This window comes from Apteryx mantelli, chromosome 6 (genome assembly GCF_036417845.1).
Source record: "Apteryx mantelli isolate bAptMan1 chromosome 6, bAptMan1.hap1, whole genome shotgun sequence".
Taxonomy (NCBI): domain Eukaryota; kingdom Metazoa; phylum Chordata; class Aves; order Apterygiformes; family Apterygidae; genus Apteryx; species Apteryx mantelli.
In genome coordinates this window covers 8,779,349-8,805,909 of record NC_089983.1, presented here as the reverse complement: position 1 = coordinate 8,805,909, position 26,561 = coordinate 8,779,349, and the positions used below count along the sequence as shown (strand labels likewise).

At 45.7% G+C, this 26,561-nt stretch overlaps 1 protein-coding gene across 1 annotated transcript in view; it reads left to right on the top strand.

Moving 5' to 3' along the window:
• The window catches only part of COL6A3 (collagen type VI alpha 3 chain), a 66,343-nt gene that overhangs the window by 24,602 nt on the left and 15,180 nt on the right, over positions 1-26,561 (top strand). Inside the window, exons 7-33 of the mRNA XM_067298705.1 lie at positions 717-1,283; positions 4,927-5,547; positions 6,766-7,365; positions 7,873-8,475; positions 8,904-9,506; positions 11,513-11,859; positions 12,480-12,558; positions 13,186-13,331; positions 14,762-14,854; positions 15,243-15,296; positions 16,398-16,469; positions 17,370-17,396; positions 17,524-17,568; positions 17,655-17,708; positions 17,927-17,989; positions 18,391-18,456; positions 19,119-19,172; positions 19,911-19,946; positions 20,611-20,673; positions 21,015-21,077; positions 21,825-21,887; positions 22,576-22,638; positions 23,469-23,519; positions 24,063-24,098; positions 24,206-24,268; positions 24,610-24,672; positions 26,506-26,538. Of these exons, the coding sequence (XP_067154806.1) occupies positions 717-1,283; positions 4,927-5,547; positions 6,766-7,365; positions 7,873-8,475; positions 8,904-9,506; positions 11,513-11,859; positions 12,480-12,558; positions 13,186-13,331; positions 14,762-14,854; positions 15,243-15,296; positions 16,398-16,469; positions 17,370-17,396; positions 17,524-17,568; positions 17,655-17,708; positions 17,927-17,989; positions 18,391-18,456; positions 19,119-19,172; positions 19,911-19,946; positions 20,611-20,673; positions 21,015-21,077; positions 21,825-21,887; positions 22,576-22,638; positions 23,469-23,519; positions 24,063-24,098; positions 24,206-24,268; positions 24,610-24,672; positions 26,506-26,538 (4,628 nt within the window). The remainder of the gene's footprint in view (positions 1-716; positions 1,284-4,926; positions 5,548-6,765; positions 7,366-7,872; positions 8,476-8,903; positions 9,507-11,512; positions 11,860-12,479; positions 12,559-13,185; positions 13,332-14,761; positions 14,855-15,242; positions 15,297-16,397; positions 16,470-17,369; positions 17,397-17,523; positions 17,569-17,654; positions 17,709-17,926; positions 17,990-18,390; positions 18,457-19,118; positions 19,173-19,910; positions 19,947-20,610; positions 20,674-21,014; positions 21,078-21,824; positions 21,888-22,575; positions 22,639-23,468; positions 23,520-24,062; positions 24,099-24,205; positions 24,269-24,609; positions 24,673-26,505; positions 26,539-26,561) is intronic.

The following is a 26,561-nucleotide window of genomic DNA, read 5'->3' as shown; positions in this document are numbered from 1 at the left end:
TCTTTTATTGTGGCTATGTGCATATGAAGACAGAAAAACAGCCATGATTGTTTAGCATGGAAAGGAGATCATTAGGACTAATAAGAAAGATGTTAAGACACAAAGACATGAGGTGTTTGATTTTGCCTTGGACATTCAATGAAATCACAAGGGCACCAAGCTGAACAGGTAAAAGGATTTTTCTCCTCCCAAAGTCAGAAATCATCTCTGGATTTGATTACTTTGTTATGCAACTGAGAAAAGTATTCTAACAGAATCCAGAAAATACTCTATGTATGTATGAATTAATGTCTATTCGTTATCTGTTGAGCCCTTAAGTGGGGAAAAAAAAAAAGCCCTCCACTGTTTTTGCATTGCGTGCCTGTTTTATCAGCAGAATGTTGAAATGGAAAACTCACTGGCCTATTCTGAAATAACCAATTCACGATATGATTGATACCATGCAATACGATACAATGTGATATACGATATGAGATTCTGGTGTCTGAATTTACTCAGTCTTAGGAAGAGTGTCCATGCCTTCCTTTCCTCCTTGAATAAGCAAGTCAGAGGTACTATTTAGTCCTTTAGCCTTTGAATGCTTCAGTAAATGAAAGTCACTTGCTTTGCATATTGACACTCAGCTAATTTACGGAGAAGTTTCTAAGATAACATTTAAGAAGAAAAATGTCTTCATATCTTTTCTTCCCCTCTTTTCATTTGTGAATTTATTCTAGAAAGCAAGAAAGATATTTTATTCCTGATTGATGGGTCAGCAAACCTCTTGGGTAGCTTTCCTGCCGTCCGGGACTTTGTGCACAAAGTTATTTCTGACCTGAATGTGGGTCCTGATGCCACCCGAGTAGCTGTAGTTCAATTCAGTGACACCATCCAAGTCGAATTTGACTTTGCTGAACTCCCATCTAAGCAAGAAATGCTTCTGAAAGTGAAAAGGATGAAGATAAAAACTGGGAAGCAACTGAACATTGGTGCTGCGCTAGATGAAGTTATACGAAGGCTGTTTGTGAAGGAAGCTGGAAGCAGGATTGAAGAAGGGGTTCCTCAGTTTTTGGTGCTACTTGTTGCTGGAAGATCAAGTGATGATGTGGAACAACCATCAGACACGCTGAAGCAAGCTGGAGTTGTGACCTTCGCTATCAAAGCCAAAAATGCAGACCCCGTAGAACTGGAAAGGATAGCTTATGCCCCGCAATTCATTCTGAATATCGACTCCCTCCCTAGGATTTCAGAGCTTCAGCCAAACATAGTGAACCTGTTGAAAACGATCCAGCTTCAGCCAAAAGGTACAGGGACCCAGGGTTTCTTTGCTTTCCGAAAGGTGGAAACACATCACTTGCGTGCCCCGTTCACTTCAGTAAATGTGGCAGCTGGGCCCCGTGATGCTTAAAATGATTACATAGAAATGTTATTGCACTTGGATTTTTCTCTGGTCAGACCCTGATTCAGCAAAGCGCTGAAATAGAAACTGAATTTTAAAGATGATAAGTAATTCTATCACAGGAAAAAACCTTTTGTACAGCTGCAAAAGCTGCAGTAGATGCCATTACCAGTGTGTAAAACATGGTATAAACATGCAGTAACGGAGAGTCTTTGCCCCAGAGGTCTCACGTAATTTTGTATGCTTTGCTGGACAAGGGCTAGAAGAAGCAAGTTAAGGCTTTTCTCCATTCCTCTTTCCATTTGGAGAGGAGGAGAGGTGGGACAGAAGGAAGAGAAGCGGATGGGAGCACTGCAGAATCAGTGTGATTCCACCGCTCAGCTTCAGGATTTTCTCTTTCTCTACTATTTCTTAGGTGATATGACTGCAGTTTCTACATTTTATGCACCAACCAATAAATTAGATGCTCTTGACTCAGTTACCATTACAAGCTATGATCTACAAATAGATGAATATGGATTAACTAAAGAACATAAAAAAAACAAAAAGAAGCACACAACCACAATCATAAATTGACGCCGTGGTACTGGAAATTATGTATGTCCAGCTGTGCATTTTCCCAGAGGCAGCCCTAATTTGACAATTAATCTGTCTCCCAACAGCAGTTGGGGACAAGGAAAAGCGTAATGTCTTCCACGTCATCTCTCCATAAAAGTTCTGGGCAGATGGACTTAGAATCATAGAAACATAAAAAAGAAATAAGGCTGGAAGTGATCTCAGGTGGCCATCTACTAAATACCCATGTCCCCAGTGTATATATAGACAGGATCTCCTTGACCAGAACTGACTGGCATTTGTCTAATCTGTTCTGAAATCTTCCAGTGGAGGAGATTTCCCCAGTCGCCCTAATCAAGGTGGCTCAATTGCTTTATTACCCTTATCAACAGGTAGCTTTCCACAATGTCAAACCTCTACCTTCCTAGTCACAATTTAAACCTTCTGCTCTTGGCTCCCTCCCTTCTTTTGTGTGACAGCTTACTTAAAGATGGTGGGTATGTCTTTGCTCAGTCCCCATGTCCCTAGCTGTGTACCCAGCTCATTCAATCTTTCCTTGTAGGTCTTGTAGGCTTTCTAGAGCTCTCCTCACCCTTGTCTCTTCAACATCAGCATGCTCCAGATGACCGGAGCATAACGATGTTGTCCCATGCCCGCGGTCATCTCTTACCCCATCCTTGCTCTGTGGAGCTTCTCCCTAGCCGGTTGTTCCCCTTGCCGTATTTGTACGGCTGGTTATTTCTGCCTAACTAATGCAATTGGTGCTGTTCAACTGCATCCTAGTTTTTTGGCCCATTTCTCCATCTTGTTGAGATAATTTTGAAACCTTATGAGACTGCAGGGAAGATGATATCAAAGCCTTTTTAAGTAAATATGTGACAGCTACTGCTTCACTGTTAAAAAGCCACCTGTTTTGTCCCAGGGGAAGCCAGGCTGGCTTGACATAATTTGCTCTTGACCAGCTTCTCCTGACTGCTGCTCATCTTGTTTTCTCCTAGGTGCCAAACTGTTCAATAATTTGTGCCTGTTTTAATGGTAACTGAACTTTATCTGACTTGTTTATACTCTGTGGCATCTACTTTCCTGCATCTTTAAAGACAGGCATTACCTTTACTTTTTACCAGTTGTCTTGTACCTCATCCAGCCCATAAGTTCTCAAAGGTAATTGCCAACGGTCTGGGGAGTGTTACTGCTCTGTCAGTACCATAGCCTGAAGTCCTTCAGACCCATATCATTTGAAAATAGCTTATATTTAAATTTATTTAAGCATTCTTAACCTGATCTTTTCCTACATGAGACAGAAACCATATCTCTTTGTTGCTGGATTAAATTGTGTCAGTCATCTGCTTACTATACTTTCTACGGGAGGTGGATGCAAAAAAAGCCTTAAACATTTTCCCTTCTTGGCATTGAATATCAAGAGCTTTCACTGTGTAGCAAACCAATTCTATTTTTGGTCTTCCTTTTACTACAAAGATATTTACAGAACAAATTCTTGTTTCTGTATACACTCCTTGCTTACAGTATCTCATTTTGCGCCTTTGGCAATTCTGATTTTGTTCATGCTGGCTTTCCATACTAGTGCTTAGTAAAAAGTTTACACTTTTATGCGATTCCTTTCATGCTTAACACCAATGAAGAATTCCTGATTTACATCATTTTTCAGGGGAACAGCTAGTTTTCCTTAAAGCCTTTTTTCCTCCCCCCATGGAATTTTACTTTCTAGTTCTGAGTTTGTTGAAGTCTGTCTTCATAAAGTTCTTTTTTTTTATATTTCACTTTTCTTCTTAAAGGTCATGAACTTTCCTGGCGATTTTTACTGATGTGCCTCTTACTTTCAGATTCTCGATTTGTTCTTCCCTCTGGATAGAATCAAATCTAGGAAATTTTCTTGCCACTTTCTCTCACAAATGGGTCTGCCCCCATTTCTTGCTATCTGTACTTGCTGAACAAGCTATATTAATATTCCAGTCCTATGTGTTACCCCACCAAGTTTCCAACATTCCTCTTAAGTAATAAACTTGATCCAAAGTCTTGTTAGACATCAATAGCCCTTGTTTATTCCTTATATTTTTAGTATTCATAAACAGACATTGAAGATTCTCTTCAGAGGGACAAATCGTCCTCTGCTTGTCCCACTGACCCTGTTATTAACAAGCCAGTGGCACATTTGGGGATACAATTGCTCAGTTCCTGTGTCTGAAAGGCAGGGACATTTTCTGCTTGGCTGAGCCAAAGTTTCACTATTTTATTAGTCAATAGCAGAACTCATCAACATTTTTCAGATCTTTGACGTTTCACCTTCTTGGGGTGTTTTTTTTTCTTTTTGAAGGATGTTTGTGAATTAAAAAAACCAAAAACTTTGACTAGCTTCAAGCATCAAGAAATAATAGCTGTGAACATCTAGCATTTTAGAAAAGCATTTCAGCATTTTCAGTTGGATATGCTTTTCAGCAAATTCTTATTTTGTCCGAGCATGTGCAAGATCACTTACTTCTAAGTTCAGCAATCTCTGAGAAAAACTTTTCTTTCTCTCATCAGCTCTCCCTGAGCACCCCATCTGGAGTAATCATATGAAGTCATTTTCTTCAGAAACTCATTTTTCTCTGGGAGCAAATGACCCCTAATGTCACAGGCTCCTGTTGCATTTTCCAAAGCCACATTGCAGCTTCCCAGCCCCCGTGGGAGCAGACAGCTCAGGGTAGGGGGTGGCACCTGGAGACCCTTTGCACCCTATTTCCTATGAGTCTATGATTCTATGACGTGGTGGGTAAGACACAGCACACCTTGCACTGTGGTTGCCACCAGCTTCCATCCATCTGCCTCTTCGCCAGGGACATCTCATTGCAAAGGAGCTGAACCATCCCTTCTGATGCATCGCTTTCCCCTCCCAAAACTTTTACTTTCCTTTGGTTCATTTTGTTCAGAGAATAATAATCACTTCATAAGAGAATCTCATTTATTCCCCCCTCCCCCTTAATTGTCTCAAACAGTAGTGGAGAGAAGTGAGAAGAAGGATGTGGTGTTTCTAATCGACGGCTCGGATGGTGTCAGAAGAGGTTTCCCTCTACTGAAGACCTTTGTTCAAAGAGTTATTGAAAGCCTGGATATTGGCCGTGACAAGATCCGTGTTGCCGTCGCGCAGTACAGCAATGTCATAAGACCTGAATTCTTACTCGACGCCTATGAAGACAAAGCAGATTTAATCAACGCCATTCAGGGCCTGACGGTTATGGGAGGCTCTCCTCTGAACACAGGAGCAGCCCTGGACTATCTCATCAAGAATGTGTTCACGGTGTCGAGCGGGAGCAGGATAGCCGAGGGTGTCCCTCAATTCCTGATTCTGCTGACTGCTGACCGCTCCCAGGATGACGTGAGGAGGCCCTCGGTGGTCCTGAAGACGAGTGGCACAGTGCCTTTCGGCATCGGAATCGGAAATGCCGACCTCACAGAGCTGCAGACTATTTCCTTCCTCCCAGATTTTGCTATCTCTGTGCCTGACTTCAGCCAGCTGGATTCAGTGCAGCAGGTCGTCTCCAACAGAGTCATCCGACTAACCAAGAAAGAGATAGAGTCACTAGCCCCTGACCTGGTTTTTACATCACCCAGCCCAGGTGAGATGTTTGTGTCTGCACCAAGAGCCAGTGGCAAAATATGATGTTTGCTAACATCATGGTTGCAACACAAACAGAAAAAGAAAACTCCAAGTCTCACTGTCAATGTATTTTTCAATGCACTTACTGTTGCTAGGAGCTGTGTTATTAAGCTGAGTCATCTATAAGCCCAGTCCCACAGTGTGGTCCATGTTGCATCTACATGGAATACCAACAACATGAATGCAAGGACCTTAATCTTATTTTAAGTCAATGGACTATTATATCAGTCTGTACTCTTCCTCCTAAAATGGAAGTTGTTTTTTGTTTTTTGTTTTAAGATACTACAGGAACACCTTCACATCCACTATAAATCAAGGTCACCTTTCTGTTCAATGCCAACTTCCAGACAATGCCACACTAAGACTTTCTGATCTGTCTTATATCTCTCCCACTCATTCACTGGGGGAAGAGAAGCTGGAAGTGGGTGTCAGGAAAAGGATCAGATCCCCCATTTCTGGTCTCTCTTTGAGTGAAATCCAACTGGCATATGCCTGTCTTGAAGGGATGAAGCATACCCACCCCAGATCACTCCCTCTGAAGTCTACTATCCTACCACATCTGCTCCTTCCCTTCAGAGTCAGACTGCTTTCCCTCAGCCCATTTATGAATGGGATATTCGGCCATAATTCAGGCTCTGACCTGGAACACTGCAGAAAACATTTTCTTTAGGAAGCAAAGTCATCTCAGAAATAGCAGAAGCTGGGAGAATAACCCCTAGAGGACAAAGCCAAAGCAATGAGTAAAGCATAAGAGGGGTGGTACTGAGTGTAAAACAAGCCAGGGCTGTTTGACAACCTGTCCTGAGTAAGAAGCAACACCAAGCAACATTTTCTTGGGAGGAAATCCCACTCCGATTTGTTGTTCTGAGTTTCCCATCTCCTCCTTGCTTCCCTTTGCTCTGGAAGTTGCTCTGTTCTTGTGCTCCCTAGGGATGTGCCTAGTAGACTGGTCTGGTCTTTGGGTTGAACCCAGAGCTGCCTGCTGGCTTACAGGAGATATCACAGGGAAAGAAACAGCGAGTGTCCTCCCGTGGTCAGAAGCATGGTCCAGGGATGTAGCTGATGAAGCAGAGCTCTCTGCTGCCTGCCTCTGAATGCCTCAACAGCTTTCAGAGCTTAGAGGCTCTCCATAGGCAGTGTATGATACATCCTCTGACTGCTGCCTTCTTTTCCACAGCGGGTGTGAAGAGAGATGTCGTGTTCCTTGTTGATGGCTCCCGCTACTCTGCCCAGGAGTTCTACCTGGTCCGTGATTTAATTGAGAGGATAGTGAACAACCTGGACGTGGGCTTTGATACCACCCGGATTTCAGTGGTCCAGTTCAGCGAGCACCCCCATGTTGAGTTCCTGCTCAACGCTCACTCCACCAAGGACGAGGTGCAAAGTGCCGTGAGACGGCTGCGGCCACAGGGGGGCCAGCAGGTCAACGTTGGGGAGGCCCTTGAATTTGTGGCAAAAACCATCTTCACCCGGCCCTCTGGAAGCCGCATAGAGGAGGGCGTCCCTCAGTTTTTAATCCTCCTCTCCTCCCGCAAGTCCGATGACGACTTAGAGTACCCTTCGCTCCAAGTCAAACAAGTTGGGGTGGCACCTCTGATTGTAGCAAAGAATGTGGATCCTGAAGAAATGATACAGATTTCCCTTAGTCCTGATTACATATTCCAAGTATCTAGCTTCCAGGAATTGCCCAGCCTTGAACAGAAGCTGCTGACCCCTATTGAAACCCTCACTGCAGACCAAATCCGACAGCTCCTGGGAGATGTTCCAACCATCCCAGGTAAGGCTCTATGATTATCAGCTGTCTTTCTATTGTTATTGAGGTAGATATTGCCAAAATACAAAAATAACTTGCCACCTCTTCTCTCTAAATGGAGGTTTTCCTTAGTTAAAAGCAAAGGCAGTGCAATTAAAGTTTGGTTTTCAAGTCAAAGACTGCAATGCTTACAATTGCATATTCCCATTCTGCAGCTCTCTGGTAAAGAGAGACCTAAATATGGGCAAAATGAAGCTGGAAACACTGACAAATTCAGAGATGAATGTTGAAGAATAAAACAGATAAGGCTGAGTAATGCATGCTTAGAGTTTTAGGCAGACTATTAACACATGCATGCACACTTACACACAAGCCCTTTTGGGACATTATCCCCAAAGCACCATGCCTAAAGTTGGCTAAAATATGCTGTGCGTTTATAGAGCACATGAGAGCAGATAGCGTGGAAATCTTGCGGAAAAACTTAAGCAAAGACTTGACACACACATTTCCTCTCTTCTTGCTTTCCTGCAGATATTTCTGGTGATGAAAAGGATATAGTTTTCCTCATTGATAGCTCGGACACTGTTAGGTCTGATGGGCTTGCTCACATTCGGGATTTCATCAGCAGAATCGTTCAGCAGCTCGAAGTTGGGCCAAACAGAGTGCGAATTGGAGTGGTACAGTTCAGCAATAACGTGTTTCCTGAGTTCTACCTGAAAACCCACAAATCCAAAAATGCTGTCCTGCAAGCCATCCGCCGCTTGAGGCTTAGAGGAGGATCCCCTGTGAATGCTGGCAGAGCCCTAGACTACGTAGTGAAGAACTACTTCATTAAGTCTGCAGGGAGCAGGATAGAAGATGGAGTGCCCCAGCATCTAGTCCTCTTCCTCGGAGATCGGTCCCAGGATGATGTGAACAGACCTGCTAACGTGATCACCTCAACTAGCATTAAACCCCTGGGTGTAGGAGCAAGGAAGGTAGACAGGGGCCAGCTGCAGGTCATTACCAACGATCCTAGCCGCGTACTTGTAGTACAAGATTTTACGGACCTCCCAGCTTTAGAAAAGAGGGTCCAAAATATCCTTGAAGAACTCCCAGCACCTACAACAGAAACCCCTGGGATTGTAGGACCTGGTAAGGCTGCTAATCATCCTGTAGACTTTTCTGGTTGGCGCACAGACAATTTGTATAATGCGTAAATGACTCCATAATAACACCCTCTGACACCCAATCGTTTACTCATGTTGCTTTAAAGAACACTTTGAAAAAAAGATGTTGTTGAATGTAGGAAAGACCAGAATCTAATCTGAAAGGAGGTGAAAATCTCTAACAGAAAAACAAATAATGTTATGTGAAGTGTAATAAATGTATTTTATAAAACCTTTCTTCTTGTGAGGATGTAAAAATCATGAAAAACACTGATGGAGCTAAAAATATAGTAGAAAGAATAGAGAAGCACAATGCTATTTCAGAAAGCACTAGGCATCTTAAATATTGTAGATGCTGCAAACAATTATTAACTGTTTTTTTTGTTTGTTTGTTTGTTTTTTTACTCTTTCCAGGTGCTAAAAAGCAGGCTGACATTGTGTTCTTGTTGGATGGCTCCATCAATTTAGGGAGAGACGGTTTCCAAGAAGTTATCCAGTTTGTGTATTCGGTCGTGGACGCCATTTATGAGGATGGCGATTCTATCCAGGTGGGACTGGCCCAGTACAACTCAGATGTCACCGATGAGTTTTTCCTCAGGGAATACTCCACCAAGCCCCAGATTTTAGATGCCATCAATAAAGTGATCTATAAAGGAGGCCGGGTGGCAAACACTGGTGCAGCCATCAAGCATCTCCAGGCAAAACACTTTGTGAAGGAGGCTGGCAGCAGGATCGATCAGAGGGTGCCTCAGATCGCCTTTATTGTCACGGGAGGGAAATCTTTGGACGACGGGCAGACCGCATCCCAGGGAATAGCGCAGAAAGGTGTCAAGGTGTTTGCAGTGGGCGTGAGAAACATTGACCTGGAGGAAGTGAGCAAGCTGGGCAGCGAAAGTGCCACAAGTTTCAGAGCGGCAACAGCTCAGGAGCTTTCTGAACTGAACGAGCAAGTTTTGGTTACGCTGGCTGCTGCTATGCAGGAGAAACTGTGCCCAGGAACAACGGATGTTACAAGAGGTAAATACAATCCTTTAATAATGCATTCAGGTTACTCCCAAGTGCAGTCTTTTAATATCCAACACATTCTGACAGACTCGTCCAGCAGTGTATTTGTAGCCTTCTCTTGTAACTGGCTTATTGGTTGACCTAGCACCATGGGTTCAGGCCTTCTCCATGACCGTAGCAGTAGGCTGTAAACCTTTGCTACAAGAGCTGCCTGTTTGTGGGCTGTAGCGCATGGAGGACTGTGGAGTCCTGTCACCTCAGAGATGCAATTGTGATGGAAGAATTTCAAATGACAAGCTGTGGCACTGCTTGACATTAATCTCTTCACCTTAAAAGTAGGCAGTCACCAAATTACCTACCATTGACTTCCTATTATTGCACTGGCATGGCTCCTTTAGCTGCCTTTTGTGGTCTAAATCTCACTAGATACCTCCCCAGATGTGTAGGCACATGATACCGGTCATTTCATGATGTTGCCCGACCAACTCGTTTAGCACAAAAATGAAGAGTGATAGTCCTTATTTTGCCTGCTGCATTTACAACCAGGCCAATTGGACTTGTTGGCCATTCAGTCTGACATGCATGATAAGAATGGCAATAAGAACTTCTCTTGCCAGCTCATATTAACAGATCCTGGATGCCCCATTTGATCTTGTTACAGGTATATGAGAAAAGGCCAGGGCACTAGTGGTTATAATTTTAGGCAAAAATTGCCTTAGAAGAAGAGTTGTGGCTTTGGCCATTTCAGAAGTCAAAAAAGGGAAAATATGGCAATTGGTTTTATATTGCTCCCCTCAGCTGGTTTCATTTACTACACTAAGGCAAGTCCTACTCCCCACACAAGTGGCTTTGCTCGACTGACAGTACCTCAGTACCCTTTAGCTTCTGAGCAGAGACACCTCCTGTACCTCTGGAGAAGCAGAGGAAGAGCTATAGCAACGCTGCACTGAGCAGCAGCTCCAAACTAGACAAAAAAGACTGAGCACAGGGAAAAGGAAACCACTGCTGATGGTAACTGCAAATGCCTCCCTAATTCCAGGAAGAGCCCTACCACCCTACAGCTTCAGTATGATTAACGTCAAAGAAATGTCTTGGCAACGACACTTTCACTTCATACGGCTTCTGGATCTGCCCTGTCTGGGTTACTGGGACATTTGTGAGATAGAAATCACGCAGGATCTCTGGCTGTCCTGGACCACTTTCAATTCATTTGTAGTCTGGGTACTGCACAGAAGCAGCCCTGATCTTTGCGGTTGAGTCATACTCTGCTATTACTGGAGAGAGGGCCTGTGGGGAGGCTGATGTTTTGTTAGTCTTAGGAAAGGACTGAGCGTAAGACGGGAGCTGTGTCTGAAGTATTCGCAGGAGGCCGCATGGGACAACCGTCATTTGGAGGTGCAAGCTGGGTTCGGCATTACCTCTCCTACAACGCGAGGCTGCAGCGGGGCGCAGCCTTGTGCGCTTGGACCAAACGAGTTCACCGCCTGTATAGCCAGACCCTTTCTGCCTTAATTCCAGGTTGTCCCACGTAAATCCTAGCCATGGCGAAAACGCCTCTTGGGAAGCTGAGATCAGTCAGCCGGATCTCACCTCCTACCTCTACCTTTGCGTGACTGGAGGACAGTCACTTAAAACTCAGGCAGAAGGTTTTTGGCACACTATAAAGTTACAGACAGGCTCTCACACAGTGTAGAGAAAGAAGCAGTCTTGGCTGCATAACGAAAAAGCAGACTTCTTTTGGACTTGGTTTAGTCAGCTTATCCCAGTGCTAAGCAACATTTGCATGGGGGGGGAGAAAAAAAAAAAAAGCACAACTTTTCCCAAGCTAACTGCTTAGTTATTACTGTGACAAAAGGAAGCCTGAGGCAGGACCAGGACCCTATCTGACTTGCGTATCGAATGGTGACAGTTCTCAACCCAGAGCGCTTCTAATGTCCAACAGAAAAATTAGGAAGACAATTACTTAAAAAGCAACTGTTCCATTGCTCAACTCCTCTCTTTCTGTGTTTGCTTTTCAGAGTGTGACTTAGATGTGATACTTGGCTTCGATGTCACAGAGGTTGGGGCTGGACAAAATATATTCAATTCCCAGAGAGGGCTGGAGTCCACAGTAAAGTCTGTGCTGAACAGAATAACCCAGATGCAGAAGATCAGCTGTACGGGTAGCGAAGCACCGACCGTAAGGGTGGCAATCATGGCGCAGGCTCGTGGGGGACCCATCGAAGGGCTGGACTTCTCCGAGTACCAGTCAGAACTGTTTGAGAGGTTTCAAGGCATGCGCACCCGGGGACCCTATTTCCTCACAGCAGACACGCTGAAATCCTACCGGAATAAATTCAGCTCTGCACCTTCTGGCAGCACCAAGGTAAGTCAGCATTGACCCCCTCGAGTTTCTCCCTGCCTTGAAAACTGCACTACACTGAGCCTGTTTCTCCAGCAGGGCATGAGGTCAAGGCCATTGGGCCAGCACCATCTGAGAAAGCTGCCTTTTGATGTATTTTAATTCACAATGTGCTGGTAAATTCATAAATAAAGGCCTGTCCTTCGGTCACTTAAGCCCTACTCATTTCCTGCACTCTCACAACATCAGCAAGGCGCTGTCCTGACCGCTGAGCACTTCATTGCCGAGCACTGCTGCAGCCAGTGGCCATGAGCCCTGTTTGGCTGTACACAGTTTGCTTTCCAGATTTGAACTGTTAACACTTTACAGACACACACCCAGATGATATGGCATACGTAAATCTGGCAGAGAGATGCAAAAGTTCATAGCCCACAAAGGCGCGAAGAGCATAATCTAGTCTCACCTCAGACAAAATGTCCCTTGGAAGAAAGCGTGCTGCAGCAAGACCACCTCCAAAGCCCGAGGACTAGGTCTCTCGCTGGTGCAGCTCTGTCCAGGTCCTGGGAGCTGAGCCAGGCTGCAAGTGACTGTGTTTCAAAGCTGTCCCACACTGGGCCTTAAATAATTTTCTTTCTCTCTCTCAGGTGGTAATCCACTTTACTGATGGCGCTGATGATTCGATGGATCAGCTGGAGGCTGCTTCGGCCGCTTTGCGTAGAGAAGGTATATTTTTAACTGAGCTAGCAAGTGATTACAGTCCATGCTAACATGCAGCCCATGTTACCACCATTTCTAATGAATCAGTCACCTTTAGACAGCAATGAATAAAGAGTTCAATAAATTAGCAGTGAATTCTACATCTATTTGCTGTTCTTAATCACCTTCCTGGCCATTTAGTTACCTGTTGCCACTTAAGCATGCGTGTAATATGCAAAGGGAAGGATGGGCAGAGACAGACATGCTGTGATCCCAAGTCTCTCACTTCATTCAATTCAGTTAATATTTGCATACATACATGTGCCAAGGCAAGCATTCCCAGGGGACATTAGGAGACAACCCTGTGTGATGGAAACCGTAGGCCTTATCCTTTAGACTGTCCAAAAACCTTCTTGGGCATTGCAGAAATGGTCCAGCAAGGACCAAAGGTAACACGTCAGGTCAAAACCAAGCTGTCAAGGGATGAGGTTTCCAACAGAAAGTGGTCAGTCACTGCTGACAGGGCCCCTTCTTGATTGAACATGCTTCATTGGCAAACAAGGAGGCAGAGGATGACCTGGAGTTGTGTGATGGTGCGCAAGCTCGGCACAGCACCCTGCCCTGACACAGCGCCTTCTGTTTCACCCCTTTCAGGTGTCAACGCTCTTGTCTTTGTCAGCCTGGACAGAGCGAAAAATTTTGAAGAAGTGATGCGATTAGAGTTCGGACGGGGTTTCACCTACAACAGGCCTCTCAGAGTTAATCTACAGGACTTGGATTTCGAGTTGGCAGAACAACTTGTAAGTAACTTGGCACAGGCACCGTTGCCTTGTAATGCTGGAGAAAAGCCAATGGCCAGATCTTCTGCTGGTCTAAACCAGACGTTGATTTACACCCACTCGGCTCTGGCCCTCTCCTGTCCCTATGTCCTGTGAGCTCTTTTACAGATGCCATAACGAATAAAGTTAAGAGCTAATCATGGCACTTTCTCATCTCATAATACCCCTGAAGAAGCCCTGCTCCAGCAGAGATTACAGTGCATTAAGTGTGATGTGATTAGGTCGAATGGGATAGGAAAGGAGGCGCCAAAAACTGCCATGCCAAAAAGCCAGTCCTCCGCCTATATTTATACTGTTGTTTTTTTAACCTTACTGCAAGCTTGTGGCTAATGTGCAGTCATGCCTTGCCCCTGTTAAACCTCTTGCAGAAGCACAGCTTTCTAGGTTTCTTTCCCTGCGTCGAGACAGCACTTTTTTTTTCAGACATACTTTTGATGGCTGAAGGAGCTTGCCTTTCTTCCAGGCTGAAGCTCATAGATTTTCTTCCCTCCCATTTATGTAGTCTCTCTAGAGTTCTTTGAATTAATTTACTATTATTCCTGGTATGTCCAGTTCCTCCCAACTTCACATCTGCCACCAGTATTGTTCACCTCCTTTTCCAGCAGGTTAATAAATCCATTAAATAAGATTAGGCTTAACCACTGAGTCCTATGGTAACCTTGCTGAGCACTTTCCTGCACATCAGAGTGCAGTCATGTCACTTAGTAGTGAACTTTGTTTTTTGGGATAAGAGCTAGTCTTTGGCCCATTCCCATACAATTCAGTTGACTAGGAAAATCCTTTCAAAATGTAAATGTGCAAAGCTGGCAGGAAACGTTTGCAGCCAGCAATGTACTTGGCAAAGAAAATGATTTTTTTCTTTCTAGTGGATGATGCAAAACCAAGCTGTGATTTCTCTGAATCCATATAATTTTTTTTTCTTTTGAGGTGTGCTCACAAATTATTCTCAGCTTGTGGGTTGCTGGTGAGCTACTCACTACAAAGATTTTCTCTTGGCATATTCCACAGTCTAGACTTGTTTCTTCAGAGATGAAGTTGTTCTCTTCGGTGGCAGATACTGTTTTAGGGACTGATCTCCTGAAGGGTCCTTCTCCAACTTCTGCTGTACTCAATTCCCATTTTAACCCTTGCCTCTGATGTCTGTATGCAAAAGATAATGTTGATTTATTTTCCCTATCCACGCAACTTAATCTGTCTGACAACACACATCTCTCTGGACAGCTGTCACGGCTGTTCCCAGGTGGAGAGAGACCCCAAAATGTTTGCCCGACTGACACTACCTTAGGCACAGGCGCTCTTGCACAGACCCTGAGGGCTAGCAGGATGTATGGTGCTGGGGCTCTGCCAGGTTTCTAACACCTTCCCATCGTGCCGTTTGTGTTTCTTTGCAGGACAACATCGCAGAACGGACATGCTGTGGGGTCCCATGCAAATGCTCCGGGCAGCGGGGAGACAGGGGAGTGCCGGGCCCCATTGGACCGAAGGTGAGTCACTGCATTGGGTGAGGTTGTTTCCGAACCGTGGGTCCCTGCGCGAGGCCTGGTCAGCCACGGTGGTGATGGACGGGTCTTCTTTTTTCCAAAAAGAAGTTTGATTTCAGTTGACTGAGGCACTGACCCTCCCCTGGTGTTTTTACAATCTAATTTAAGATGCAACAACAAGAGGAAAGAGATGAGTGGTGGGAAGTAGATGGTTAAGGGTCTTGTGAAACAATCTGGGGAGGTCCAAGGGAGGCTGTTTCTTTCAGTAACTTATTTACATAGATGACCAAGCAACTGCTTTGGGCAAATCCAGGGAAATCTTGAAAGTCACTTGAGTGAGAGATTATTGAATTATGAAAGGAAATGAAAAATCCTCTGTGCTGTCTTCCAGGGTGCTACAGGTGATATTGGCTACGGAGGCTATCCCGGTGATGAAGGAGGACCGGTAGGTGATTGCCTCTGCTCTGCTTGAAGTGCACAGTACCGCTCAAATTAGGCACCTAACCATATCACTATGGTATTGAGGGGCTTTTTTGCTGAATATTTTCTGCTGGGGACATGGGGATGGATTAGATGAGAGAGCAAACAGGACTTTATTCTGGCCCCTCTCACCTCGTGTCCTGAGTTGCCGGTCCAGTTCCCAGCTGCTCCTGGGGAGATGGGCAGTAAGGAGCTCCCTCAGAGCTGGAGAGGGCCTGGTGGGGGGCAATAATTCTCATTTTTCAAGGTGACCCAATTCTATGCTATTCCTGCAAGGCAGGTGGGAATGTTTGCAGCTAGTTCCAATCCCCTTGGAGCAGGACACAGTGAGCACGAACACAAACAGAATAAAATCCCTGATTTCATTAAAGGAGTAGCCTACTCCAAAGGTATCAGTATCGAATGCAACAGAAAGGAAACTCGAGTTACTCCGAAGATCAGACTAAGAAGGGGTGTTTCTATCAGTCACAGTGGCAGACAACACGAGTCCCATGATTTCTTACAAGCACCGTTTCATCCAAAGTCTTACTTCATGAAATACCACATCACCTCTGGAATAAACAACTCCCCATGCATCACGCCCAAAAGGTGAAATGGAGGCCACGGGGCTGGCGTTGTTCTTTGCTTTTACAGTATCAGAGGCAGGGGCCAAATGCTGCCGTCAGATACTACATGCAATGCAATGTTTTCCTGGGGATTTAAGGTCAGACTTGGATTAGAGCTCTGTGTACAGCTCTGAGGGTTGCTTGTCATTTTTTTAAAGGAGAAATTTAAACACTGTTTCATAGTTGAGGACCTAGACCTAATTTGGCAAGAGTGTTTCAGTGATGAAGACTTTGAGTTGGCCTCTACACAACAGAGGCAAGAGATGGTGGGGATACTCCAAAAGCCATGGTCAGGTCTTGACTTTACAAAGCCTGATGCTCCATTTAATCATATTGCACAGTGCTTTCATGCGTGTGGCACCAACAAGCCACCTCCCAAGCTTGCAAATACATACAGGTAGCCAGAAAAATGTATGTAGTGGGCAAACCTTGACTACTGCACTTTTCCTTCCATGTGACAGGGTGAGCGTGGGCCACCGGGTGTCAACGGGACGCAGGGTTTCCAGGGATGTCCCGGGCAGAGAGGAACAAAGGTATGTTCGTAAGGAGCCTGCAGAGAGCAGACCCAGAGTCCAGCTGGTGGAAATCCACGGAGGCCAATTCCTGTCACTTCAGGATCTTGCACAACAGCCCCAGTGTCTCCTCGAGTAGCAGTATCTGCTTGGCCAAACACAAATGCTTTCAGCTTACACCACGGCGTTAGCATAGCATTGCTCTGAAGAGCGAAAGGACAGCCCATTGAGGTTAGGCAATCACCCAGACTGCAGACAAAACTGATACGGCATTCTGCAGTCTGACTTTAGGAGAAAGCTGTGAGAAGAGCTGGATTTTCTTGACCCCAAAAAGTGGCATGTGCATATCTTGGCCCAGGGCTGGAATGGTGTGTGGGAGGAAACCTGCTATTGAGAAGGAGGGAGAAAAGTGAGAACAGGCCTGCTATGTTAAAGAGAGACCTTGAGCAATAGCTCAGAACAGCAGTCACGCTACAAGCCAGAAAAAGTGGTGAAACTTACTGGGGGAAATATTCAGAGACATTAAGGTGATCTTTCCTACCTTTTGCTCTGTTCCTGGATTCACTGGCAGGGAGCAGAGGATTACACAAACCAAACCCATTCATTGTAGCTGGGCTACTGAGTCTCTTTAAAAAGCTATCCAGTCTTGGACAAAATATATGTCTCTGTGCTGACCCTAGGATCTAGGTTCATTTAAGAAGGGGCACGGGGAGTCAGAAAATTGAATGGTAATGTAAGTAAAATAGTTGTGGAGAAAGAATTGTGGCTAAGGAGTAGGCTATTTTATTGGATCAGCCAGCTAAAACACAAGTCCAGTCTCGACTCTGGGTCTGCTGTCAAGCACAGCCCCTCTTCCCCCAGCACTTCCCGCAGGGTTGAGTTGGGCAAAAGTAGAGTAACCTCCTTTTCTGATCTCTTTAGGGGTCCCGGGGATTCCCAGGAGAGAAGGTATGGAGCTATTTTCTAATGCTGCAGCCGTGAGTGTGAACGTGTGAATGCATCCATAATTCCTCCCTGTTCTCCTTTCCCTTGGTGAACACTTCACCATTTGCACCTTGCTTCTTCTCTTCTGCAGGGTGAACTAGGTGAAATGGGTCTGGATGGCATTGATGGAGAAGAGGTCAGTCATTTTAATTGCTCTTTTTTCTTTATAATGAGATGCTTCGAAGCAGCAGAAGCTCCTCTAACATATTTTTTCTTTTGTAGGGAGACAAAGGTTTGCCAGGCTCCTCTGGAGAGAAGGGATACTCTGGCAGGAGGGTAGGTTTTATCACATTAGCTGTTACAAAGCAGCTGGCGGATGGTTAAAGGGCGGGTTTGAATGAGTGGAGGGTGGGGAAAGCCTGGCACAGTCCTGGGGTAGGGTTGCAGCGCGTCCCTTGGGGCCATTGCTGTGGGACGGGGACCTCGACCAAACGGGTCGCAGCAGAGAGGCTCTCTGCACGTTCCTCTCGCTAACCCTCTCTCTTTTGCCATAGGGTGATAAGGGAGTTAAAGGTGACCGAGGAGAACGAGGCGACCGTGGGCTCCGCGGAGATCCGGTAAATATGGTTTAGGCATCTTCTCATTTTCCACCCGCTTCCTGCCGGTCCCAGGGGTCTTCTGCAAGAGGGCAAGCTTGCGTTCCTTGAGTGCACTAAATGCTGCTTGACCAAGGGCAACAGCTATGGCCCACGTAGCCCACAGCCCAGGCGCTGCTGGCAATGGGTAATAAGGCACAGGGGTTATTCTCCAGAGCACTGTGGAATGAGACATTTCTCATTTGAAATGCTGTGTCTGTATTAAAACACCGATGTTACATGTCTCATCTAATTCAGTAAAAAAAAGAGAAAGAAAAAAAAAGAAAAGAAATGTTAGTTCTGAGCTGTCATGGAATAGTCTATGGTGTCCGACTTTCATGTCCCACTTACACAGATGTTTTTCATTGCTGTATTGCTTTCAGGGAGAGTCAGGAGCTGATAATACTCAGCGGGGATCCAGAGGCCAAAAGGGTGAAATTGGACCAATGGTAAAGTTTCTTTGTTGTCTTTTGTTGTTTTTTGTTTTTACAGTAAGATAGAACAAAGCAAGTAAGAAGAAAGGATGCTGCCAAAAAGGTGCACGTTTCTTAAACTCATCATGCATTTTCAGATGGAGCAGTTTTCCATTGGAAAATGTTGTTATATTGCAATCAAAACTTTCCCTGGGAAAAGTTCAATTTGGGTGATGTTTTGTGTAAAAGGCCTATTTTTTATTTACAAAACCTTTTTGCAGATTGTCTTTGAAAATGACTTTGTGCTTGGAAATGAACTTCACGTGCTATTACAAATCAGGACTGAAAAGTTGAGAACTGTTTATACTGTCAAATCCGAATGCCCTGATTGACCTGAAACCTTTTAAAAAACCACACACCCCTTGGAAAATTTCAGAACTCGTTTTCATTTCATTTCAGAATAAAAATGCGTCTTAAAATGTCAGAAGGCATTTCCCAAGGAATGGAAATGTCAGCTTGAACTAGCCCAAACACTTGATGCAAAGTCTCTGTCAGGTGTTAGAACGATTTCCATCAATACTAGAATACTGAATAGTTTGTGTGAAAGCGTGAAAGGATCCATTTTTTCAGAACTGAACCTGGTTTCCCAGTGCCTGCTTATTGCAGGGCTCTCACCTGAATTGTTGCATTTCCCTTAGGGAGAACCTGGAGGCGCTGGGGCAAACGGGCAAAACGGTGGAATCGGGAGGAAGGTGAGTTTCCAGGCCTGCAGTCAGAAGGGGCCGAGTTTAGTTTACACCACCCCAAGGATCTGTTCCTTACCTTTGCAAAAAATCTCGTTCCTAAACAGTAGCACCTTCCCTTTTGCCTTTCCACAAGTGATAAAAAAAAAAAAAAAAAAAAAAAACCACTTAAAATGAAAAGGCCTGGTGGTTTTCTATGATTTTCATACTTTTAAGGTCTAATCCTGATTTTATTCACACCAGAGTGACTCTACTGATATCAGTGAAGCTACACCTCATTTACTCTGGCATATAAGACAGCTGTAATTGTCTGGTAATATGTCAGAAAAGAAACTGGAGCTGGCATAGCCGGGACATTTGAATCCCTGGGGATGCGATCCCTGCTGCTCTGCTTCCGCCTGTCTCCCAGGAGTACGTGGCAAAGGCATTTGCAGAGACGGTGCATAAAACAGTGGCAAAACACATGCTCCCACCCGTGTGAGTGAGCAACTCGTCTTTCAGGAGAGCTGGGGGGGATGCAAGGAAGCAGTAAACGTGCTAAAGTTTGTTTACTCGTGAAAGCTATTCTGCACAAGGCGGGGTGTGGGTTTCTCTCTCCCTATTCCACCTTCAGTAGTTTAAACTATTTAAATTTTAACTTTTGGATGAAAAGACAAAGAGATACGCTGATCTAAGGGCAACAGAGAAATGCATGTGCTTACTTGTATGTGCCTTGCCTAACAAGTCTCGTCATTTCTTCGTTCACAGGGTATGGCAGGACGAAGGGGACCAATAGGAATTAAAGTAAGTGTTTGGTGCCCAGCACTGTAACTGCAGTCCCTAGCAATGCATCCCGAGCTCCTGCGGTGCCGTAGGCCGGAGAGCTCAGAGGGATGCGCCAAGAGGGAAGACGTGGGTTTTGCTTCTTCCTTTCTGCCTTGTCTCTCCTCCAAACTTCCCTCCTCCTCTGCAAGCTCATCTCCCTCCCGCTGTTGTGAAATTGGGCTGGCAGCAGCCTCCCCTGACAGAGCTGGATCAAGGTTTCTCAACCACATGGGCAATATTATCAGGCCCCTTCCATGTCCTGGTTGAGAGGACCTCTAGATCAGTCCTCCATATGCTACCAGGACTCAATGCTCAGTGCAAAAATAGACATCCCCTGTACATGGGATTGTCTGTCGTCAGTAGTGTTCCCTGGGTCAGATTCTTCTCTGTGTGCTGCTAGAATTGCATAAAGGGACCAAAACATAAAGGAGATTTATGTCCATTGTTTGCAGGAGGCAAATTAACCCACCAGTTCTGTACTCGTTCTCTGCTGTAACCCCCTTCTACAAAAAAATAAAATTGTTCTGCTCTCCCATATAACTATTAAGCAATTTCCCATGCCCTGAAGTCTCCTTACTGCTCCCATGGTCTGGACCATGTCACCCCAAGCTAATTTGCCTTGTGTACTGTTTTGCACTTCCAGGGTACCAAAGGCCAACTCGGTCAAGCAGGGCCAGCTGGAGAACAAGGCATGAGAGGGCCACAGGTCAGTGAATCTGCAGGCTGGAGAAGGCAAAATGTACTTTGTGATGCTGTTAGGTTATGCCTATGTCAGAGCTGTGTACTGAATCATAGGCAGTGGTCCTCCAGGAGGTCCAGCAGCAAGTGCTGCCGTGCCCTGGTTGCTCTGGGGTGCACTGCAGCCTGGCTGTGCTGCCCCCGGATATGAACCTGCCGTTGCATTCGCACCATGCAAGGTGTGACAAGTTCAAAAAATCATCTCTTGAGTGCGGTAGCTTTCGCTTTCCCCTGTGACATCTCTTAGAATATGCAGCTCTGCCCGTGTTCGTTCAGACTTGACGCAATCTCTCTTTTCTCCCCGTACAGGGTCCTCCTGGTCAGCTCGGCACGCCAGGTCTGAGAGGAGAGCAGGGAGTTCCTGGGCCAAGGGTAAATCCTTCTGCTTGTTCTCAGTCAGCAACCAAAAGCTACTCAGCAAGAAAATCTTGCTGAGCCTAATTAAGACACAGTCAAAGTGTCTTCCCATTTCCCCATCTAGGTCTCCAACACTTGTTTCGCTCTCCCTTAATAACACACTCTTTCAGTATGATTCTCCTCTCAACTTATGCTAAAGATTTCTTGACCAAGAGTGACAGAAAAGAGGGAATTGAAAGCAGCCACAAAGGGGTCAGGACTTGAGGGTTTGGCCCAGTATGGTTTGTGATGTTTCAAAATGAATTAACATCACTGAGTGGCCGGCAGGGCATTTTCGGTGACATTTTCACCCTTTCAGGCCACAGCACGACCATCTCACATGCTTGCTGGAGGCCCTCCCTGCAGTTATTTTTCCCTCCTGCCATTTATTCCAGCAAGACTCGTGGCCGTAAGGCCAGACATATCTTGCATTTCCCCCTCCTGCCCATCTCCTGAGCAGGACTTTGCCTCTCCTGCTTACACCTTTCCTGGGGGTGGGGGTTTCTCTAGGAACAGTGTAGGTTGCTACTAACATTCACATTGAACTGACCTGGTCCTTCAGTTCTTCCTAACTGGGAATTAAACTTCTGAATTTCCTAAGGTGCTTTGAGAGGCACCAGCCATAGCTGTTAAAAAAGGATTGCCATCTCCCAAGTCCTCTAGTTCCCAGGCAGCCAGTTTTATTGACACGTTGTAAATGTGTTTCCCTCTGTTTCTGTTCAGGGTGGTGGAGGAACACCAGGAACACCAGGAGAGCGGGGCAGGATTGGTCCCCTGGGGCGAAAGGTACGTCTTGAAGACCACAGGGCATCACCGGCTAAAACAGCAATGAAAAGCTGGTGGATAGGAGTGAGCTTAAAAAAATAACAGAAATGAGCATTTTGGAGCAAAATCAGCTCATCTTCACTGGCTTGTGTAGTGTGGCCTAAAGCAAGGCTAAACAGCAAGGCTGTTTCATTAAGGTCCTATTTCATTGAACAGACAGGAAAAGTAGTTGAGTGACAGTGGCTGTGAGATCCCTAAGTAATTTTCCATGGCATATTCTCAGCCAGTGTCCATACGGGAAGGTGGTCAGGCTGGACCTCTCAAGACCATCCATATGGTTTTCTCTCTGCAGATATGCACACACTCCCTGGGTCATTTCCATGGCTACTCCACTGCTGATTTGCATAGGCAAAACCCCCAGGGCTTGGGAGCTTTTATCTTTGAAATGCTTATAAAAGACAACTATTAAAAGTACCATCACTTGGGTAGGATTTCCTGGCGTCCTATGCTACATTGTTCAGGTTTCTTGAAATCACTGTGTCTGGCTAAAGAGCAAGCACTTTTACAGCTGTATAGGCCTAGTCATGTCTTTCTGCTTGCAAGGACCACTGCAGACTGCTTTTATTTAAAGAAACCAGTGCTTATGGGGTGGGAAAGGCTTGGACTTCCCTGGAGTTTCACCATATGCTTTAATGGATGTTTTCTTCAGGGTGAGCCTGGAAACCCTGGACCCAAAGGGCAAAATGGGCAGCAGGGACCACGAGGAGAGATGGTAAGTATGGCCATGCACTCCAACCTTTAGGGATGCCGGACTAAGCCCTCTCCTGGGGCAATGGGCCACAGGCCTCCACAGCAGAGAGTTTAGCTCCCCTATGGACTTTGTATCTCACATGAGAGAGGGAAATAGGCCTCGTTTGTCCTCCTCTGGCCCGAGCATCGTTTGTAATGGTAGTCACTCTTAGGAGGTGAAATACATTCACTTTAAAACTGACCTTTAATAGCTCAGATCTGCCTGCAGGGCAGCAGCTGTCTAGAACAACACAGGGAGGATTATTAGCACGGTACAGCATGGGGCATAAGCATCTCATATGGAGGTGCTTGGCCTTGTCCTGGCTCATTGCATGAGGCATAAATAGACACCCTGAATTAACTGTGTATACTAGTCCAAATTATCCTATAAAGGGGATTCAGGGATTATCTGAGCCATTTCATGGGACCTCATTCTCCTTGCTTCACTTGATGAGGGGCCATGTGTGAAAAAATGGTTGGTACAAATAAGGAAGGACAAGCGTGGGTCAGACACATCTATTAAGTACACCCCCAGCATTGGCTGAACTGGGGAGTCATGTCCTAGCCTGCTCCCCACTGCTGACTTTCACCTGGACTTTACACATTGTGAGTACATGCTAAGCAGGCTTTAGTTTGATCTGTAGTTTTAGCACTGCTTTTTTCTGCTTCTTTCTAACAAAAGTTTCATCTAAAAAAGGACCTCTCAAGGGTGTCAATGGGTTCTCCCTACTGATGTCACTGAGCACTGGATCTGCGATGCTAAAGCTATTCATGTAGGACAGTACATTAATTCCCTTGGCTTTCCGATTTTAGGGTGAAGATGGACGAGACGGAATTGGTGGGCCAGGTCCTAAAGGCAGAAAGGTATGCATAACCTCAGCACGTCCTTCTAACAACATCCCTTATCGGGCTTCACAAACCAAGGGCAAGGAACTAACAAAGGTCGCCACGCAGAGGGGCACAGAGCCTAGGTAAAGTCAGAGAGACTCCATACAGCCACAGAAATCAGTGCTAAGTATAACCTGGTGGAAAAATCAGGCAAGACTCTTTCAAACCCTTCCCCTCTGCTTTTGTCTTGGTTTTGCCACCATATATTAGCTTCAAGCAGGAAGCATGACCTTTCAGTAACTTTTAGCCAGAAAGCCCCATGAGTATCTGTGGAGCTTTAAAAATAATAATCCAGCATCTCTGACAGCTCATTTACCGTTGATATTAGCCTTAGAGACCTGAAAAACAGTAGCCGCTTTCTTTTCGTTAATCATATGTGGAACAACACTGTAAATGGAACTTGCAGTCTCTCTCACTTTTCCCTCCATCATTTAACACCTTAAATTGTTGCAGATCTGGTGCAGAACCAGGATTATTTTCTAAAACTCTTGATTCAAATAAACTCTTATGTTGTTTCAGGGAGAACGAGGCTTCATAGGCTACCCAGGACCCAAGGTACGGTGCAGCTGATGTACTATGCATTCCTTTTCCGAGCAATGTAGCAGTCCCCTGGTGTCCCGTGCACATCTAGAGTTACTGTTTGTGTTTTTTCCTAACCTCAGGGTTCACCTGGTGACCGCGGTGGTGTTGGAGGCCCTGGCCCTAAAGGAAACAGAGGCCGCAGAGTAAGTCTGACCACGACACAATTTTGCCCAGTAGGCCCTTGTGCATGAATGGATGGAAAGATGGGCACATCTTTTCCCCCATCTGTTGACCCATGCTCCCAGGAGCCCTCCTACAGACATTCATGGATAGAGGCCTCCTAGAGAAAGGAGGCATTTCTACTGAACAAAAATGTAAGCCACTGTGAAAGGCCCTGCTGACCCTGCTTTAGAAACGTGCTTTGCCGTGCTGCCCTCTGAGGAAGCTCACTGCCCGTCAGACTTTCCTTCCTCCCTGACTTCTGCTTCTGGGTTGCTCAGTCATCTAGACAGTGAATCAGAGGACTTTCCCACTCTCTTTCTAGGGAAATGCAGGAGATCCTGGGACACCCGGTCAGAAAGGAGAGGTTGGATATCCTGGACCATCTGTAAGTGTTCATTGCATGAATGGCTGATCACGCCTCTGTCTTCCCCGCTGTTCCTGCCCCAGAAAACCTCCTGATTGCCCTTTCTGAGAAATGTGGGGTTGTCTAAGAGTACCAGAGATTGAAAAATATCTCCCGCTTCCCTCTCCTGCCATCTTGAAGTTGGGTAAATTCCTCTTCACTTGTCTTGGATGCATCTCTCTAAATTCCTCTTTAGCTGATATTGCCAAAAAATATTCACCAGTGCTCAAACTGCAATGCACAGCAGAAGGAAAAAGTCAGGAGACAGGCATTTCTCAGGCACTAGGATTTCCCAGTGGTCACACGCCACTTAAAAGCATCTTCTAGGAAGTTCTCAGTTCTTTATCATTTATGTCCGCACTCAAGAAATACCTTGTCCATGATCAAATCTGACTGTTTCCCTAGCACAGAGCAACATGGAAAGGCCAACATTATTTGGTTTGCTTTACACAGAAACTTAAACTAGAGCACCATAAATGGTGCTTCCCCTTTGGCTTTGGCCTCTGTTCGGTTTCCTCCACATCATCCCACTGCAGAAGGTGTTGTGTTATCAGGGCAGTCATCAAATGGGCTTTTTGCCCCTCTGTAAGTGGGAGCAGGAGGGGAGGAGTTGTGCCTTCTTGGCCTGGGCCACTCAGGAGTCCTCACCCATCCAAAAGCAGGGCTGACAGCAGTGAGAGCACTCAGGGCTGAGGAATCTGTCGGATCTGCCTTTTTCCCTATGCTTGTCCCACATGGGACATTTCCTTTGCAGCATTTGGTCCCGTGGAAACCTGCCAACCACAACAGCTAAATCCCACCCTGCGGCATCACGAGGACGTAGAGACATCTCCCACACAGAGCAACTTAGGAGATGCTGCCAAGTCCATAGCTGCAGGGCCCCTGGCAAGAGATAGAGATTGTGTGGCTAGTTGTTTTTTTTTTTTTTTTTTTTAAACAATTGGAAATCACTAATCTGCTCAAAATGCTGGTGCTTCTCAAGCTCCCTTCAGCAGGCCTGAAAGCGCATGCATCATTCCTCTGACCCACTCTGGGGTTTTATTTGGTCCCTTTCCTCTGGGAACAGCCACTGGGTGCCCACGTAAAGCAAGAATAGAGCCAGAGGGGGACAAGATGGCTTGGGGCAAGGCTGCAAAATGGGCAAGCAGGAGGAAAGCACCAAGTGTCTCCTACACTCCCGGGAACTTCCCACCCCTGCCCTGCTCAGAGGAAGAAATAAAGCCAGGAAACAATAGGTTTTGTTCAGCAGAGTACACACTTCTCCAGCTGACCGGCTGGGCCTTGCTGATGCTTGAAATACAGTCAGGATTTCTCCCAGTTGTAGGTGACATGGTGCAAAGATATTGCTCCCCTTGGAGATTGTGTGTCACCTTCCACAAAGCTGGAAGGATGGAGGGGCAGGGAGAAAACTTCTACTGTCTCACCCAATCTGCAACCCTTATCTGGGCCTGTGCTTAACATCCCAAAAGTGTCCCTGTGCCCATAGCCATCATAAAGTGGGTGTGAAATCCCCCAGGTAATTATGGCATTTACAAGGTGCTGACCCTCCACCTGGGAATGAATCTCACCCCACGGCCCATGCGGGGAGAAAAACAGTTGTAGCACTGAGGGTCTGGCTTGACTTGTCATGTAGCAAGGTCAATGAGGAAAGAAGAAAATGGTTCTTACCTGTTGCTGGAAACAAAGCTGAAAAAAAGCCAGGTTTCCCCTTTACTTGTGCATGATCCATGGTTAAACAGCAATTCCAAACGGCCTCATGGGACACCCTTAAAAGACACATTGCACTCAATCAACTTCATTTTATTTTTCAAACAGGGACTTAAAGGTGACAGAGGAGACTCCAGAGATGTAAGTGTGGCATCCTTTCTCCC